The sequence below is a fragment of the Actinia tenebrosa genome, unplaced genomic scaffold, assembly GCF_029948245.1.
Source record: "Actinia tenebrosa isolate PJP-AT-01 unplaced genomic scaffold, QUT_ActTen_1.0 PGA_scaffold9__36_contigs__length_13948895, whole genome shotgun sequence".
Classification (NCBI taxonomy): Eukaryota; Metazoa; Cnidaria; class Anthozoa; order Actiniaria; family Actiniidae; genus Actinia; species Actinia tenebrosa.
Window position 1 is genome coordinate 2,687,748 of NW_028292586.1, and position 14,896 is coordinate 2,702,643.

Genomic DNA, 14,896 nt, shown 5'->3' on the forward strand with positions numbered 1-14,896 from the left:
TTTCTTTGGTAAATATTTTTGGTGTTTGCTTTGGCTAATTAAGATGTCTTGGAAGAGATCATTTGATTGAAAAGATATCCTGAGTATTTGAAGAAAAAATGGCGTCGATTGACGGAAAATAAGAGCATTCAATTGGGGCTCCTGTGTTTTTAGTGCCAGTCCCTTTAAGACCTTTACGTCATCACGTCTATCAAACCCATTTCAAACATGGCGTCCAACAAGATTGGGAAATTTCGTTCTCTCTTCATTTTATCTTTTCTTCTTTTATTTATCAATTCTACCGGCAGAAAACACCACCTAACCCTAAAAGTAAGTCTATAAAAGGCATTAGTAGTATTTAATCTCATTTATTTTAAAGAATTATTACAAAATTCATGTCGACAAAACGCGTTATTTTTTCAGGATGAAGCGAGAAAATCCTTTGAGTTGAGCAAATTTGGTTTCCTGAAAAATGGGTTTTTGAAGGTGGAAGTTAGAAAAATTGTGTTCAAGAGTGCTAGGAAGGGCACGGAGGTGGATCAAGCTTTCCTATCTCGTAAAGTAAGTATTTAACCTTTAATATGGTCAGGAACTATACAAAACTTGAAATTTAATATTATTTATAATCAAATTACTGACGCTGCTCAACTGGTTTAGACTTTTTTTTATGAAAATAATGTTATTTTTAGATATTTTTCTATCTTCCTAACTCAACTTTTTTTGCATTTGAAATTCTTATTCATATATTTATTTGTTTGTTTGTTTTCTTTCGCTTTTTGAACTTGAGATTGGATTTAAACGAAAACGTAATTAAGCTTACTATACTTTGTAATTTTACCCTAAATATTACAACGAAACGTGGATTTGATAAAATTCCTTTTTGATATGTATGTAAACGTGTATCCAAAGAACCAGAATATGTTAAGCTAATATTAAAATTGTTAGTAGAGCTGTTTTAGCATTATTTTTCAGGAAACGCTTCAGGGAAATAGGCTGTTTCAGTTTAATTTCATACTTGACTGCATTTGATATTTAGGCCTCTTATTATTTTTGTTTGTTAGCCCCTGCCAATAATTTATGAAATGACTAGACTGAATGTAGTCTAACTTTTGAACAGTCTACGTCACCTAAATTAGATATTAAGTTATTTACTATTTTAAATAACATCAAATATTGAAAATTCATGTGCCAATGGAGTGATAATCAGGGGCAGAGAACAAAAATGCAATCAGCTGTCTCTTCACACATTCTCTGGTAAAGTAAACCCTTGGAATCGCATGACTATTGGTTTGGCATATATATGCGATTAAATAGGTGACATCAACTAATAGTGTGAGTTTTGATGCACTCAAAGATAGATGTATCTTATTAGACATTTTGGGGTGCGTAAGGGTGGATATTTTGACTCTGCAGTATTTTGTCGACCTGTGAGTAGTATTATGTCGACATTAAGGCAAGTTAAATGTCTACCCATGAATCCATGAATAGTTTTCGAAGTCAGATAGATTTATCTAGAACCATAAAACTATTAGACATTTTAGGGTGCAGTAAGGGTGAATATTTTAAGTCTGAAGTGAGCAAAGAGGCAAAAATAATACAAAGACAAGTACATGTTATATGTCCATCAATATTGTACTCTATACACTGAATTGAAATACGGCATCTAATTTGAAAATAAACTATTGTTCTGGGCTAAGAAAGTTTTAGTATAGTTGGATTGCTCAGGCTGGGTATAAAAATGACGAATCTTGAATTCAATTTTTTTTAATATAGAAAAAAAACCTGATGTTTTGCACCTTATTGTTGGGAAAATTAAAGACAGGGGTAGAAAATAATATTGTAGATTTTGCTAAACCCTTGATAAAATAAGAGATTTAATGCTTACAGACTGCTAGCACAGGTAGTTGATCCTTTCAATAGATTTTTCAATATCAGCTTGAATTATAATAGAAAAAAGTTTGTAATTAAAGAATGAAGGTGTGTAGTCCCAGAAATTATCCTTCCCCTCCCCTCCCCCCACAGGGGAATTAGGAGTTTCCCAGGGGTGGTGGGGGGTTAAGAGAAAAAAACAAAATTACAGAGTTTGTATGGAAGAACATTGGAATTTTCATGGTAGCTGGGGGCTCCTTAAAAGAAATTCCTCTGTTTGGGTCTATGCATAATTTCTGGAACTACTCAACATGGATATGAATTTAAGACCTAATTATACAGCTTCTCATTAATCCCTTATAGGTAACTGTCCAATTATTTTCTTAATTGGACAGGTCTTGTTGATATGGGATTAATTAGGCTGCTATATAATTAATAGGTAATGGGATTTCATGCTCCCTAATCAAGAAATAATTAGACTCGAAAAATTTCTCTGACTGTCAAATTTTGTCAGTCCTCGGAATTTTCCCCATCAAATTATTTCTTAATTGGACAGCATGGAGTCCTATTACATATACTAATATAAAAAAAAAACCAAATTTAAATAGTATAAAAAATATGTTATTTAAATTTACATTTTGAAATCATTATTGTCAGTATTAAATTAAATTCTTGTTTTTTATATTAAATAAATTTTAAAAAGTCCTCTTTCATTCATTTATTATTTTAGTTTGGGTTTTCACTTGAAAAAACTGCCAGTGATGGGATCTCACCTTACATGGTAAGTAGATCAATGGACTATATCCACATCTGTTCTGTGTAATTTTAATTAGCTAAAATACCCATAAAAAGGAGCGCTGATAGTAAGAGGGGGTAGAGGGCGCACCTTTGAGCACATTAAACATGAGCCCTTGGCTCGGGAGATTTGGGCAACCACTCCCCGCGTTATTGAAGTATAATAAATTGCCTTTACCTTTACCGTTGGGTGTAACGTTTCCCATTTTAAACCACTTGTCATTTCCTGGAGTATCATTTCTTTGTTTAACATTTGCACATGAGAAGACACATAAATATGGATACAACTCAAACAAAGTATCCTATTCTCCAGAGAATGACACATGGTCTGCAATGGGAAAACATATACACCCTTTCATCAGCTTTATGCTGATCAAACATAGCACTGGATCAAAAAATAGTGTTTGCAGTTAATCAGTAATGTCATATTGTTGGTTTTAAAGGAACAGCATGCTGGAGAGTGCATTCTTAAGGATCAGACTAATCTGCAGAACCGCATGTCTGTTGCTGTTTTCATCTTTGATTTGAAAAAGAAGAGGTATAGTATAGTACAGACTCATGATGTCTAAGTGCACGTTGCTTTCCATAGATGTGTTATACCATTAAGAACCTGCACACTATGCCGGATAAATTTGAATCCAAATTTTTATTTATTCAGTTAGGCCTACCGTCCACACTAGTAGTCCTGGCAAATCCAGAACGACTCTTCACTGAAAACAAATTTTTTCGAATAAGGTCTCCAGAGTGGAACAATTTGAAAATGCCAGCTAACTGTATTGGTGTGGATGGAGATCATTTTGTATCTGAAGTTTTTTGAATATGATGATGTCATGATTGTCATGGGAACATGGCGGGAAGGCCAAAAATTCACCGCAGGCTCAATTTCAGCTTCGATGCACATGCTCAGATGTGCAATGAAGCGTTTTTGCTGCCTCTGGAACATTTTATCTGTTTTCATGTGTGGATGGAAAACTTTTTTTTCTGGTTTCGGTGTGAAAGTTGTGGATTCAGATTTATCCAGCATAGTGTGGACGGGGCCTTAGATGTTTTACTCAGGCAGTGGTGCTGTGATACCGAGACACAAGCCACCCAAAGATAAGGATATCCATTTATTGGTTGCAGTAATTACTAAATTTTTGACCAAAGGGTTGGTGCCACACCCATAATTGAGACACCCACAGAAGGACACCCAATAGATGAGTTGACTAATGGTCACACCCAAACTTTACAAATCTTTGAATTGTTTTATCCAATGAGTAGTTGCACCCATTTATGAGCCATTTGAAGAATTATGCAACATAGCCAAGGTGAATGTTACAGCAATACATGAACCATGATTAAATTGTGCTACACAATTAGGAATCCCCCCTTTTATCAGCCACCCAAAGAGACACGAGTATCTTATTACAACACTCATAATAAATCATTATTATAGACAACTTTCATCCAATTTTTGAAATAATTATACTTAGGACAGAAATCTTGTAAAAATCATTAAAGTTCTAACACTCAAATATACAATATATCTTGCGTTTAGCATAATTGTTCAAAGATTTGGTCCTGATTTCAACAAATTGGAGATCGGGTTTATGCCTCCAGAAGAACCCACTACAACAAACGAAAAAAATGGAAATGATGAAAGTGCAAAAGAAAAGACACATAACGAGAAAGAAACAGAAGAGGGAAATGAAACAAAGGAAAAGAAAATAAACAAAAATGGAACGGAAGTGATAGCAACATCAACACCAACGACAGGTTTGAAATCTACGAGCAAATCATCAGCCTCGACTCCATTAACGCAAGCTGCTAATTTAACTCCTGCCAAAAAAGAGAATGATGCACAGAGTAGAATCAGACGTGATGAAAAGTCAAAGAAACTTGAATTCAATACTACTTATTTACCACTTTCCTCAAGAACTATGAACGAGACGATTGAATACTCTGGCAATGTGAGTATATGATTGGATGCCTTTATTCCATTTGAATTTGATTTACTTTTTGCACTGTATAGATTATACTGTTTCAGAAAATGCTTGTAAACACAGGGTTTTCAGTATTAAGTTTTGAACTGTTGGAGACAAATTACTATAAGCTATATAGACCTTTTTAGCTTCGTATGCAAAATTGCCCATTTCAGATCACATGACATTCCCTTGAGAACTGTTCTTTTATGACAAACATGTTAAAATATTTACACATGAAAGAATTGACTCCCAAGAGTGGTACCACATGGGATGAAATGTGCAACAACAAACAACAAAGCTAGAAAAGGTCTACTCATGGTAGATTAAGCTTGGGCATTTTGTTCAGTTACAGGAACATTCTCTAATCCCCCGGCCAACCATTAATGAAAACCCTAAATCATCCCCCTCCTCCCCTCCCATGAAGGGGGATTTGAATCCTTATGGAATATGTTAACAAAATATTCCTTCAATGTGTGTGTTTTTAATTTGTTTTATTATAGTTTACTGTGACAGTAAAAGACAAGAATGAAGAAGGGTTATATAACCTTTACTTTCATAACTGTGCAAATTATGGGGAGAAGACCGAGGTCATGGTTGACATTCAGGTTAATACCATGTCATTGGTGCATTCCATTCCATCCATCCCAATCTATCCTTAAATCCGTCTCTCTTTCTATTTCATGTCTCCATCCTATCCCATTTTGTATCCATCTCTGTGTATCAATTTTCTGTGGATGTGATTAATACCATGCAGGGCTCGAAATAGCGGCCAGCCAATGGCCAAACGACAGGACAAATTTCAGGTTTGGCACGAGAAAATAAGGATGCACTGCCAAATGAATAATGAAATGGCATGCACAATTTACTGGAATTACCTCCTTTTACCGTGCTCCTTTACTATGGCAGGCTAATAAAAATTCCTATTTCGAGCCCTGCCATGTCATTGGTGCATCCCATTCCATCCATCCCAATCTATCCATCAATCCATCCATTTTTCTATTCCATGTATCCATCCCATTACTTTATTTTATTCATTTCACTATCCATGCATTTATTCATTTAATTACATGTTTCTTTGAATCAAAGACAGTCATTATTGCTCTCATTTTGTGTTTTGACATTATTTTTTCAAAATTCATCATGGCTAAAAGTCAATTTTATGCTCTGTTTATCATTGTAGGTCAAGATAGTAGAAAAGAACGCCAAGAATTACTTATCAGCTGGAGAGGTAAGAAAACCCAAATATTATATCAAATAGACCAATCCTGGCGATTCTTGAATGTCCACTCAAACAATGGGTAGTTTTCTCAATGGAATACAGAATGTCTGACCAACGTTTAACTCAAATTCATAACATTTTTTATTAGTAGTATGTTTTAAATCTCAAGAGAAGAAAACTTAATTAGGGAATTAGTGCAAGGGGTGTTTATTCATATTGTATATATTTCATATTACAAACACGCTCATAAATAGCTGCTTAATGTATATTTCAGGAGCCTCTTCCACACCTCTTCTCTGTCATGGCAGCAGTTTTCTTCTTGACAGCATGTTTTTGGATATATGTTCTTCGACAAAACAGGTAATTCCCAGTAAAATGGAATGTCTTAATCATTGGTATACCATGAAATTTCTGTGAGGGTTCCTATGCTATATCTCTATAATCCCCTCCCCACTTTAAGTGCCCTGCCCGAGTTGCCCCCCTCCCCTCCCAAATAAACATAAGAATTAGACAAATTTAAACAGCTGGTCACACCTAACTCACAGATCAAATTGGAGTTGGAAAATGAGGAAATCTATTGCATTTACTTAACCCTTTCACTACTAGAGACTGAAAGGGCCCAACACAGGCTCTTCCTGGAACATAATTTGGGTTTTTTTTTATTTCACTATATCAAAATGAAAAATATGCTCAGTAGATATTGAGGCCTTATAACACACATCAAAGCAGTTGATAGGATCTGATTGGTTAATGATCCAAAAAAAAAAAAAAACGAGTTTCAACGTTTTGTTTCAAAACACAGAAATGTCCTAGGGAACTGGTAATTGAAAAGTAAAAATGTCTTTTCCCTGGCCGCTTTTGGCCATTCTAGGAAAAATGTCACATTTCCAGTAGGCCGCTTTTGCCCGCTGCTGTAGTAGTGAAATGGTTAATCTTCACCTAACCCTCCCTTAATATTTTAGTGATAAACCTCTTATTGTCTCTTTTCTACTATCCTAATAGAGAAAACACGTTCAAAGTTCATTACATGATGTTTGTCTTGATTATGCTCAAGGCTATGGATTTAGCATTTGAGTCGGTAAGAAGCTGCATTATAATGCACCAATGGATCAGGGAAACATTTAGGTGGCTCGGATGACCACATGAAATAACTGTCCAGTCTAGCTAAGAGACATTAAAATAGAGGGCCATGAGTTTGCATGTGGGTGAGGCCAGCAACCCTACCACACCCTATACATTATCAGGGGTGGCGGAAGCTGAAAATCTTTAGGAGAGGGGGCACTGCAAAAAATCACAACAACTTAATAACAATAATAAAAATTGAATCTATGCATTTATATTTCATGTGAACCAAAATTTTTTTGGGGGGGGCCCAAAATATTTTGCAGGGGGCCACATGTCCCCCTGGTCGGCCCCCCGCTTCCACCAATCCTGACTATTGCTACAGAAACTGATGATAGGGATTGCACGATGATAGGGATAGCATGTGAGATAAGAAACTAACCTATGTGTTTTTCTTTCAGATAAACTACTACTATATTAGTAGTGATGGGATCCCTAAAGGGTCTTGGGCTGTAGTTTACTATATCACTCATCTGTAAGTACTGTCAACTATTACAGAAGATTGCATTATAACTGCATGTAAAAAAAACACCTAGATCACTATATTAGTAGTGATGGGATCCCTAAAGGATCTTAGGCAGTAGTTTACTATATCACACATCTGTAAGTACTGTCAACTATATTACAGAAGATTTCATTATAACTGCGTGTAAAAAAACACATACATCACTATATTAGGTCAACTTGAGGTCTATTTGGCCGTTCATGATGACCAGCAACTGAACAGCCATTATTAACTCTATATATGCCTAATATGCCTATATTAATTATTTTTCTATTCGACCTGTCCTCTCCTACAGGCTTAAAGGTGCATTACTGTTCACTACCATCGTCTTAATAGGCACTGGTTACTTCTTTGTAAAACATGTATTATCTGACCGAGACAAGAAGATCTTTATCATAGTCATCCCCCTACAGGTGTGTGTTGGTTAAAAATCATTATAGAATAACTGTGTTCTGGTTGGTTGGGAGTGCATGCTTTATGAGAGCATGCACATGCACTTTCAGTTTCGTCATAAATAATGGGGTTCTCATATAGCGCATTATCACATTGTCTCAATGCGCTTTACATTGCAGTGGAGGATTTTACAGGCTGCATATTAAGGCCCTATTAGCAGCCGAGCAGCTTACAATCATGAGTGATTTATTAGTACGTTAGTGTTATGCCTCCAAATTGGGATAGGCTCTTGAACTGGGAGACAATCATTCTTGTATTTGTATTTTGTAAAAGAAATAAAAAACTTGCTTGCTGTGTTGTGTGGAAGTATACAGCACTTGGGGATTGGCAGAACACTCGAAAAGTGTCGAGAAGCACTCTGCTATGAGTCATGCTTCTCCCAACACTGCCCTCATGTTCTGACAATCCCTGCACGCTTCATAACTGCAGGCAGCACGCCTGCATGTTTTCTATTTCTTCATGATTGACAAAATAATGTTACCAGTAGGGGCAGATCCAGGGATGGTACGGAAGATCGCATGATCTCTCCACTTATATGATGAACTAATTTATGAGCTATGAAAGTGTTATAGGAATCATTTGTTATTTGTCTCTAGCTGAAAGGAAATCAAAAAAAAATCAGGTCATGTACTCTACAAATATATTTAGTTGATGGAAGTCTATTATGATTAACCTCTTGTGAAATTTGTCTTGATCAGGTCATTTTTATTTTTCTATTTTGGACAGATTCTTGCAAATTCAGCCCAGATTGTCATGGATACTACTGAAGAAGCTAGAGTACAATATGCAACATGGATATCCTTTTGATATAATTATATATTTTTGTTTATTACCTAGAAGTACATGAATGTGAGTGTCCATTTGGATTTACTAGCTTAGTTGGGAAAGCACAGGTTTGTTAGGTAGTAGGTCTGTTAGTCATAGTTAAGCCTTGTTCACACTAACGTTGTAAGCATTGTAATCGTAATCATAGTCACCATCGTTATCTTAAGAGGGTTACGCTCTAGTGATGGAAGCAGAATTGTCTCGCTTCCTTGTTATTTTCCCTCCAGCTTCGAAATTCTTTGAAAAGCTTTGACCTTTTTACTTTGAAAGTTATCACATTCGACATTCCAATGATTATATTATATACTCTTTTTACATATAGTCTTCAGTTTATTTAATATATATAATGTCATGAGTGCTATTATTGTCCTTGACATTTCTTACAAGGAATTATTTATCCTGGTTGACTTGATGTGTTGTGGAGCCATTCTCTTTCCTGTTGTGTGGTCAATAAGACATTTACAAGAAGCTTCTAAAACAGATGGCAAGGGTATTTGTTATTTTTTTTCAACTTTTAAATAGAGTGGCTGTCACTACAGAGGGTAATTAGGCTAACGACAGCAACATGCATCAATGGCAATGATTTAGTAGCAACAACAAGCAATGACCTTGACAGCATCAGCAATAGCAACAACAACAACAATGACCTTGACAGCATCAGCAATAGCACCAACAACATCGTCAACAATAACATTGACAGCACCAGCAATAGCAACAATGACAACAGCAACAATGACCTTGACAGCATCAGCAATAGCAACAACAACGTCAACAAATATGACACTGACATTGACATTGACAGAATAAGAAGTAGCAACAACAACAACGACAGCAAAATCGAACTACAACAGCTCCACCAGCTAGCATTACCAAGAACAACATCAAAAGCAGCCGCTGCAACAACTACGACAACAGCATTAGTTATGATTTGAGAATAAGAAGGCCAATTCAAATATTAACATATTTTTAAAATTCATTTTTTTTCTCTTTCTCTCTTTTCAGCTGCTATTAACTTGGCAAAACTTAAACTATTTAGACATTTTTATGTGATGGTAAGCTGATCCTCACCAAGATAATTATTAATTATCATTAATCAAATTATTTTCCAAGTTGAAAATAAATTAAATTCACAGTGATAGATGTGCGTTGATATAAAAATGTAAGGTTTAAGTACTAATTTCCCATTTTCCATTTCCCATTTTTTCAGATTGTTTGCTATATTTATTTCACAAGGATTATTGTCTACTTGATTAAGGTATGTATATCCTACTGTATGCACCATGACAGGGCAGAAAAACGGTGAGCCCGCTACTTTCATGATTAATACCCCAATGTTTTAAGCGTTTCACTGCTGCTCGAAACTTGTGAGGAAATTTTTTCGAATTAGAGTAAATCTACTTATTAGCATTCCGGAAAATGTCAGTTTTTCTGCTGATCAAAGTATCACCTCTCCCAAGGTATACGGCTTTGTATCTCAAATATACATTCAATAAATTTTGGTTGCATTTGATATTTTGCTATTTGGCTCCAAAAAAATGTGTTTACAAAATATTGAGCTGAAATATGTAAAGCTGTCCTTATGGCAAAAGGCCAAAAACCGTTTTTCTGCCCTGTTATGTGCCATCGGTTTGTTTCCCTGTTTTTCTTGCTTCAATATTCATATGCTTTCGGTTCGACCCCATTGAGCTGCGGCACTGCTGTACTTGCGGTGGTGATTGGTGATGACAAGTTTTTTTTAATACCCTGGAAACTGGCAAATTAGTATATTACATTTGTCAAATTACCACTACTTTTGTTTCTTGAAAGTATTAATTCTAATTTCGTAATTACAGGGTAGCTTGTAATTTCTTCATTTCATTTTAATAATTAATAATCTATGAATTTTAGATAACTGTTCCATTCCAGTACATGTGGTTTGATGAGGTAAGGAAGATGGCTTTGTTTTATTAATAGTCCCTTTCACAGTTCCCTGCACCATCTTGAAAGGTAGCTGTGCCTTTGCATTGAAGCGAGATGAACAGTGAGCTTGTAATGATAGAGACCTTTTTTTAACACCTTGGATAATTATTCACAAGTCTCTATCATTGCAAGCTCACCATTCGTCTCGCTTTGATGCAAAGGCACGGCTGCCTTTCAAGATGGCGCAGGGAACTGTGAAGGGGACTATTTAACTTACTAAAAAATGTGTAGTTCCAGAAATTATCCATATCCCCCCCCCCCCCACAAAGGAATTTGAAATTTCTGAGGGGTAGAGGGGTTAGAGAAAGAGCAAAATTACAGAATTTGTATGGTAGAAAATTTGAATTTCTGGTGGTAGGGTCTTTAAAAACTTCCTTTCTGGGGAGAGTATGGTTAATTTCTGGGACTGCACAATAAACCATCTTTGTTTTATTATGATCTTTTATTTTTTATTTTTGGTGTGTATTCTATATTGTATGCCTTCAGTTATTCATTGTGTATATTTTATCTTTTACTTCAGTTATTCAAAAATGCAGCAACGTACATATTCTTTGTACTCACTGGGTAAGTGTGTGTTGCTTCATCCCTTTCAATTTAGTAAATAGAGTTGTCTCTAGCTTGCATTTTGGATTTTGGATTGAAAATGACAGACGATAGACCTCCTCGGCTTGGGCTTACCTGATTTAATGTTTAATTACTTAATGTTTACCCATTTCAGACCACTTGTCATTCCCTTGAGAATAAGGATCTTTGTTTGAGTTGTATCAATATTTATGTGTCTTCTCATGTGCAACCCAGCTCAAGCATTAAACAAATAAATTATACTCTAGGGAATGGCACGTGGTCTGAAATGGGAAACATTATGCCTGAGCCGGTAGCCCTGAGCCGAGGTGGTCTATTTAGTCTGGACTTGGAACTCAGACCAGTGTAGCTTTAAGAAAATGTTACAGTACACACATTTCTAATCTAGCACCTGGCATGTTCATTCATTAGTTTGTTCATTTGTTCATTTGATATTTCTTTGTTAATCAATTAATAATTATAATTAATTAATTAATTAATAATGATATCTCTATACCACAGGTACAACTTTAGGCCATTCCCTGATAATCCATATCTGCATGTCGCCCAGGAAGATTCAGATGATGAAATAGAAATGGATGAAGTGTAAGTATTTACCAGATACTTTAATGTAGTAATGTACCACTAAAAATATGTTATTGTGTGATTGTCTAGTTCTGAGCATCCATGAAATGCTGATCATCTCGAAAACAAGCTCAGGACACCCCATTTTTCTTTTCATATTTGGAATCAGCATCAAATTTCACTTTAAAAAATACATGTAATTAAAAAAATTTTTTTTAACCAAATGTAGCCAGTCACCTTAATTCCCCCCCCTCCCCCCCAGGTTTTATTTTCACCTTTCACTTTTCTATGAATTGGGATCCCTGTGAAGGAGCCAAATTAATTGCGAAAAATTTTTCCGCAGGGTTACCACCAATGGTCTGCTGGATGGTGTAACAAGAGTACAGCCTGTAATGAAACAGCGAGACACCTCTGAATCAAAAACGTTTTCAGTATGAAAAGAAAATATAATTTATGAGACAGGAATCCTGAAAATGTAAATGAAAAATGTATGAACTCCAGAATAGTATGAAATCATCCTGTGATAATTTTAAGGACCATTCATTTTTTACCGGGGAGGGGGTGGTGAAATTTATCAGGGGGAGGGATTTATTAATAATATTAAGATCCACAGGAAAATTTAAGTCGCAATCCACTTTTACAAACAAAAATAGGATGGAAAACAGCAATAAGAGGGGGTCAGATTTCATAAATGGGTTACCAAGCAAATCCAACCACCCTCCCCTCCCTGCTTAAAAATGAATGGTCACTCATACTTATCATGAACACATATAGGTTGTGCAGAGACTAGTATAAAGTTGTACTATTCTGTTCTACTACCAGTCTTGCATAAATGACCACTGGGTAGCCATTATTTCTACCCTGTATACCAATATTTAATGTCCCCTCCCCCCTTGGGACATTTCCTTAATTCCCCAGAGGAAGTGGGATTGCTGAGCATAGGCTATTATGCATTCAGAATCGTTTTTGAGTTATTTTATTTAAATGTTTGATTCTGTAGACAGCATTCAGAGTTATATTGGATGCGAGGCTTAGTACCAGAGAAATGACAGTAAAACAAATGGCAAAAATTCCATTGAGAAAGATTATCATTTCTTTCTATTTTCTTTGCTTCGAAACTAGGAGTCTATTGAAAGTTAAAAGAGAATAAGTCAGAGTCACTAGTAAGTGAGAAAAAAGGCTTTGTACCTATATCACATGACAGCCATGTTTATTCTCATGAGAAGAAAAACCTTTGATTAAAACATAGCAATGTGTTCTAAAGCACATGAATAAGACTCAGGCTACACGTGGTGAAATCTATTGTTACATTGCTGCCGAGTGAAAAAGGCGCATGGGTCTTCAGGCCAAACGTAACAGCCACAATTAAATAGACAATGTCTTGCCAAAATTATTGTAACTTTTTGTTAGCAGAAGCCAAAATCTAGTTAAAGAAGCCAAAATCTAGTTAAAGAGATTACAGGAACATGAAAAAATATAAAAAGTTAAATTGACCCTATTTCATAATGATGTCGCTAGCTATAAGAAGATATTTTACAAATAAAAACAAAAAACAATTAGAAGATAAGAATGAAACTAAAACACTACTAGAGTGAAGGCATTTAACCCGTGAAGTAAAAATTATTAGTCAACGTGTAATAGTCAAATAGACACTCTATCATTGCAAGCTCATCGTTTGTCTCGCTTTGATGCAAAGGCATGGCTACCATTCAAGATGGTGCAGGGAACTGTGAAAGGGACTATTAAGGTCTACTAAAGTGTGTTAGTCTAATATCTATTTCACGGGTTTAATGACTTCACTCTTAACTCTTAACTAAACTATTTTAAACAATAGATTGTTTATAATGGATGTCATTATGAAGGAAGTTGGTCATAGATAGTAGTTTCCAATATTACAAGAGCTCAGTTATTAAGGTGTTTTTGTCGCTTGGAAAGTTATCAAAGATATGAATTGTGTTCCTTGGAAAAAAGTTTTGAGAACAAAATTTCTTTGATAAAACACAATTCAAAGTTAAATCTTTAATGCAGTAGTCGTGAACTGTCTGCAGAAAGCTGGTTTTTCATTGCCATCAATTAAAATACTCAGTTGATACTTTTTCCATTTTTGATTGGCACCAGCAGACTAAATTCAATCAAAAGGCAGCTTGCAGCTATCAAGTCCATGTAATATTGAAAACGACTGTAAAAATTATTGGTAATTGTATATTTAATAATATTTCCATTTTAAATGATAAAAATCTTTTCTGTAAGTATCCAATTATATTATTTGTTAACCATCAATTTGTTATAGATGTAACAGTATATTATGTATTTTGATAAACCAGTGATAGATCCAGGAATCTGGATCTGCCTTATAAGTAATAATTGTTAGTTGTTATCAATTCCCCATGAAAGAGCTAAACTGTAATTTTAGTTGCTTGGCTAGTCTTCTAGAGGGTAATCATGTACTTCATGAACAGCTAACATTTGTTGGTTGACACATTGATCATAAAAGGACTGGATTGGAAATGCCATGGGGTCAATAATAAAATGGATTTTCTACCAATCAGTGAGCTCGAAATAGCCCATATGACCCAAAGTTTCCAATCCAGTAATTATTTTATGTTCCATGGTCAACATTATCATTTAACAGAAAATTTAAGAGTGTTTCTGTTAGAGCTACTTGAAAGAATCTGTAGTTTTGTATTAGGAAAAGATTGTTCTAACAGAAGAATGAGGTATAAAATAATTAAACCTATTTGATTGATTAATATGTGGACATGATTGATTGATGTTTTGGTTGGCCAGAGGTTGGGAAGGTGACTTGGCTTACTTCAAACAAAAAATGAATGGATGGAGGATTCGATGGATGAATGAAAGGAAGTGAATAGAATATTGGAATGAGACAAATAAATGAATTAGTTAATACTCCAGTTTTGGGTTCTCTTTTGCTCAGCCTTAGTCTTGGTTGTGTGTTATAATATTCAGCTATTCAACCAAAACTCATTGCATTTTAATCAACTCATATTGTTCCGCCGTGCGTACATTGCTTACTATACAATGGACCTTAATAAGAGAAAA

General features: G+C 35.2%; 1 protein-coding gene across 1 annotated transcript; it reads left to right on the forward strand.

Annotated features, from left to right (window-relative positions):
* The first annotated feature begins 201 nt into the window (after positions 1-201).
* Positions 202-14,586, forward strand: LOC116304015 (protein GPR107). The gene is made up of 19 exons (XM_031713660.2): positions 202-309; positions 403-540; positions 2,579-2,629; positions 3,087-3,181; positions 4,181-4,592; positions 5,108-5,212; positions 5,788-5,835; positions 6,101-6,186; positions 6,829-6,904; positions 7,350-7,423; positions 7,749-7,866; positions 8,633-8,701; positions 9,116-9,221; positions 9,734-9,783; positions 9,939-9,986; positions 10,619-10,654; positions 11,211-11,254; positions 11,774-11,857; positions 12,180-14,586. The coding sequence occupies exons 1-19, from the start codon at positions 208-210 to the stop codon at positions 12,271-12,273; spliced, it is 1,836 nt and encodes a 611-aa protein (XP_031569520.1). The 5' UTR covers positions 202-207; the 3' UTR covers positions 12,274-14,586.
* The last annotated feature ends 310 nt before the right edge of the window (positions 14,587-14,896 follow it).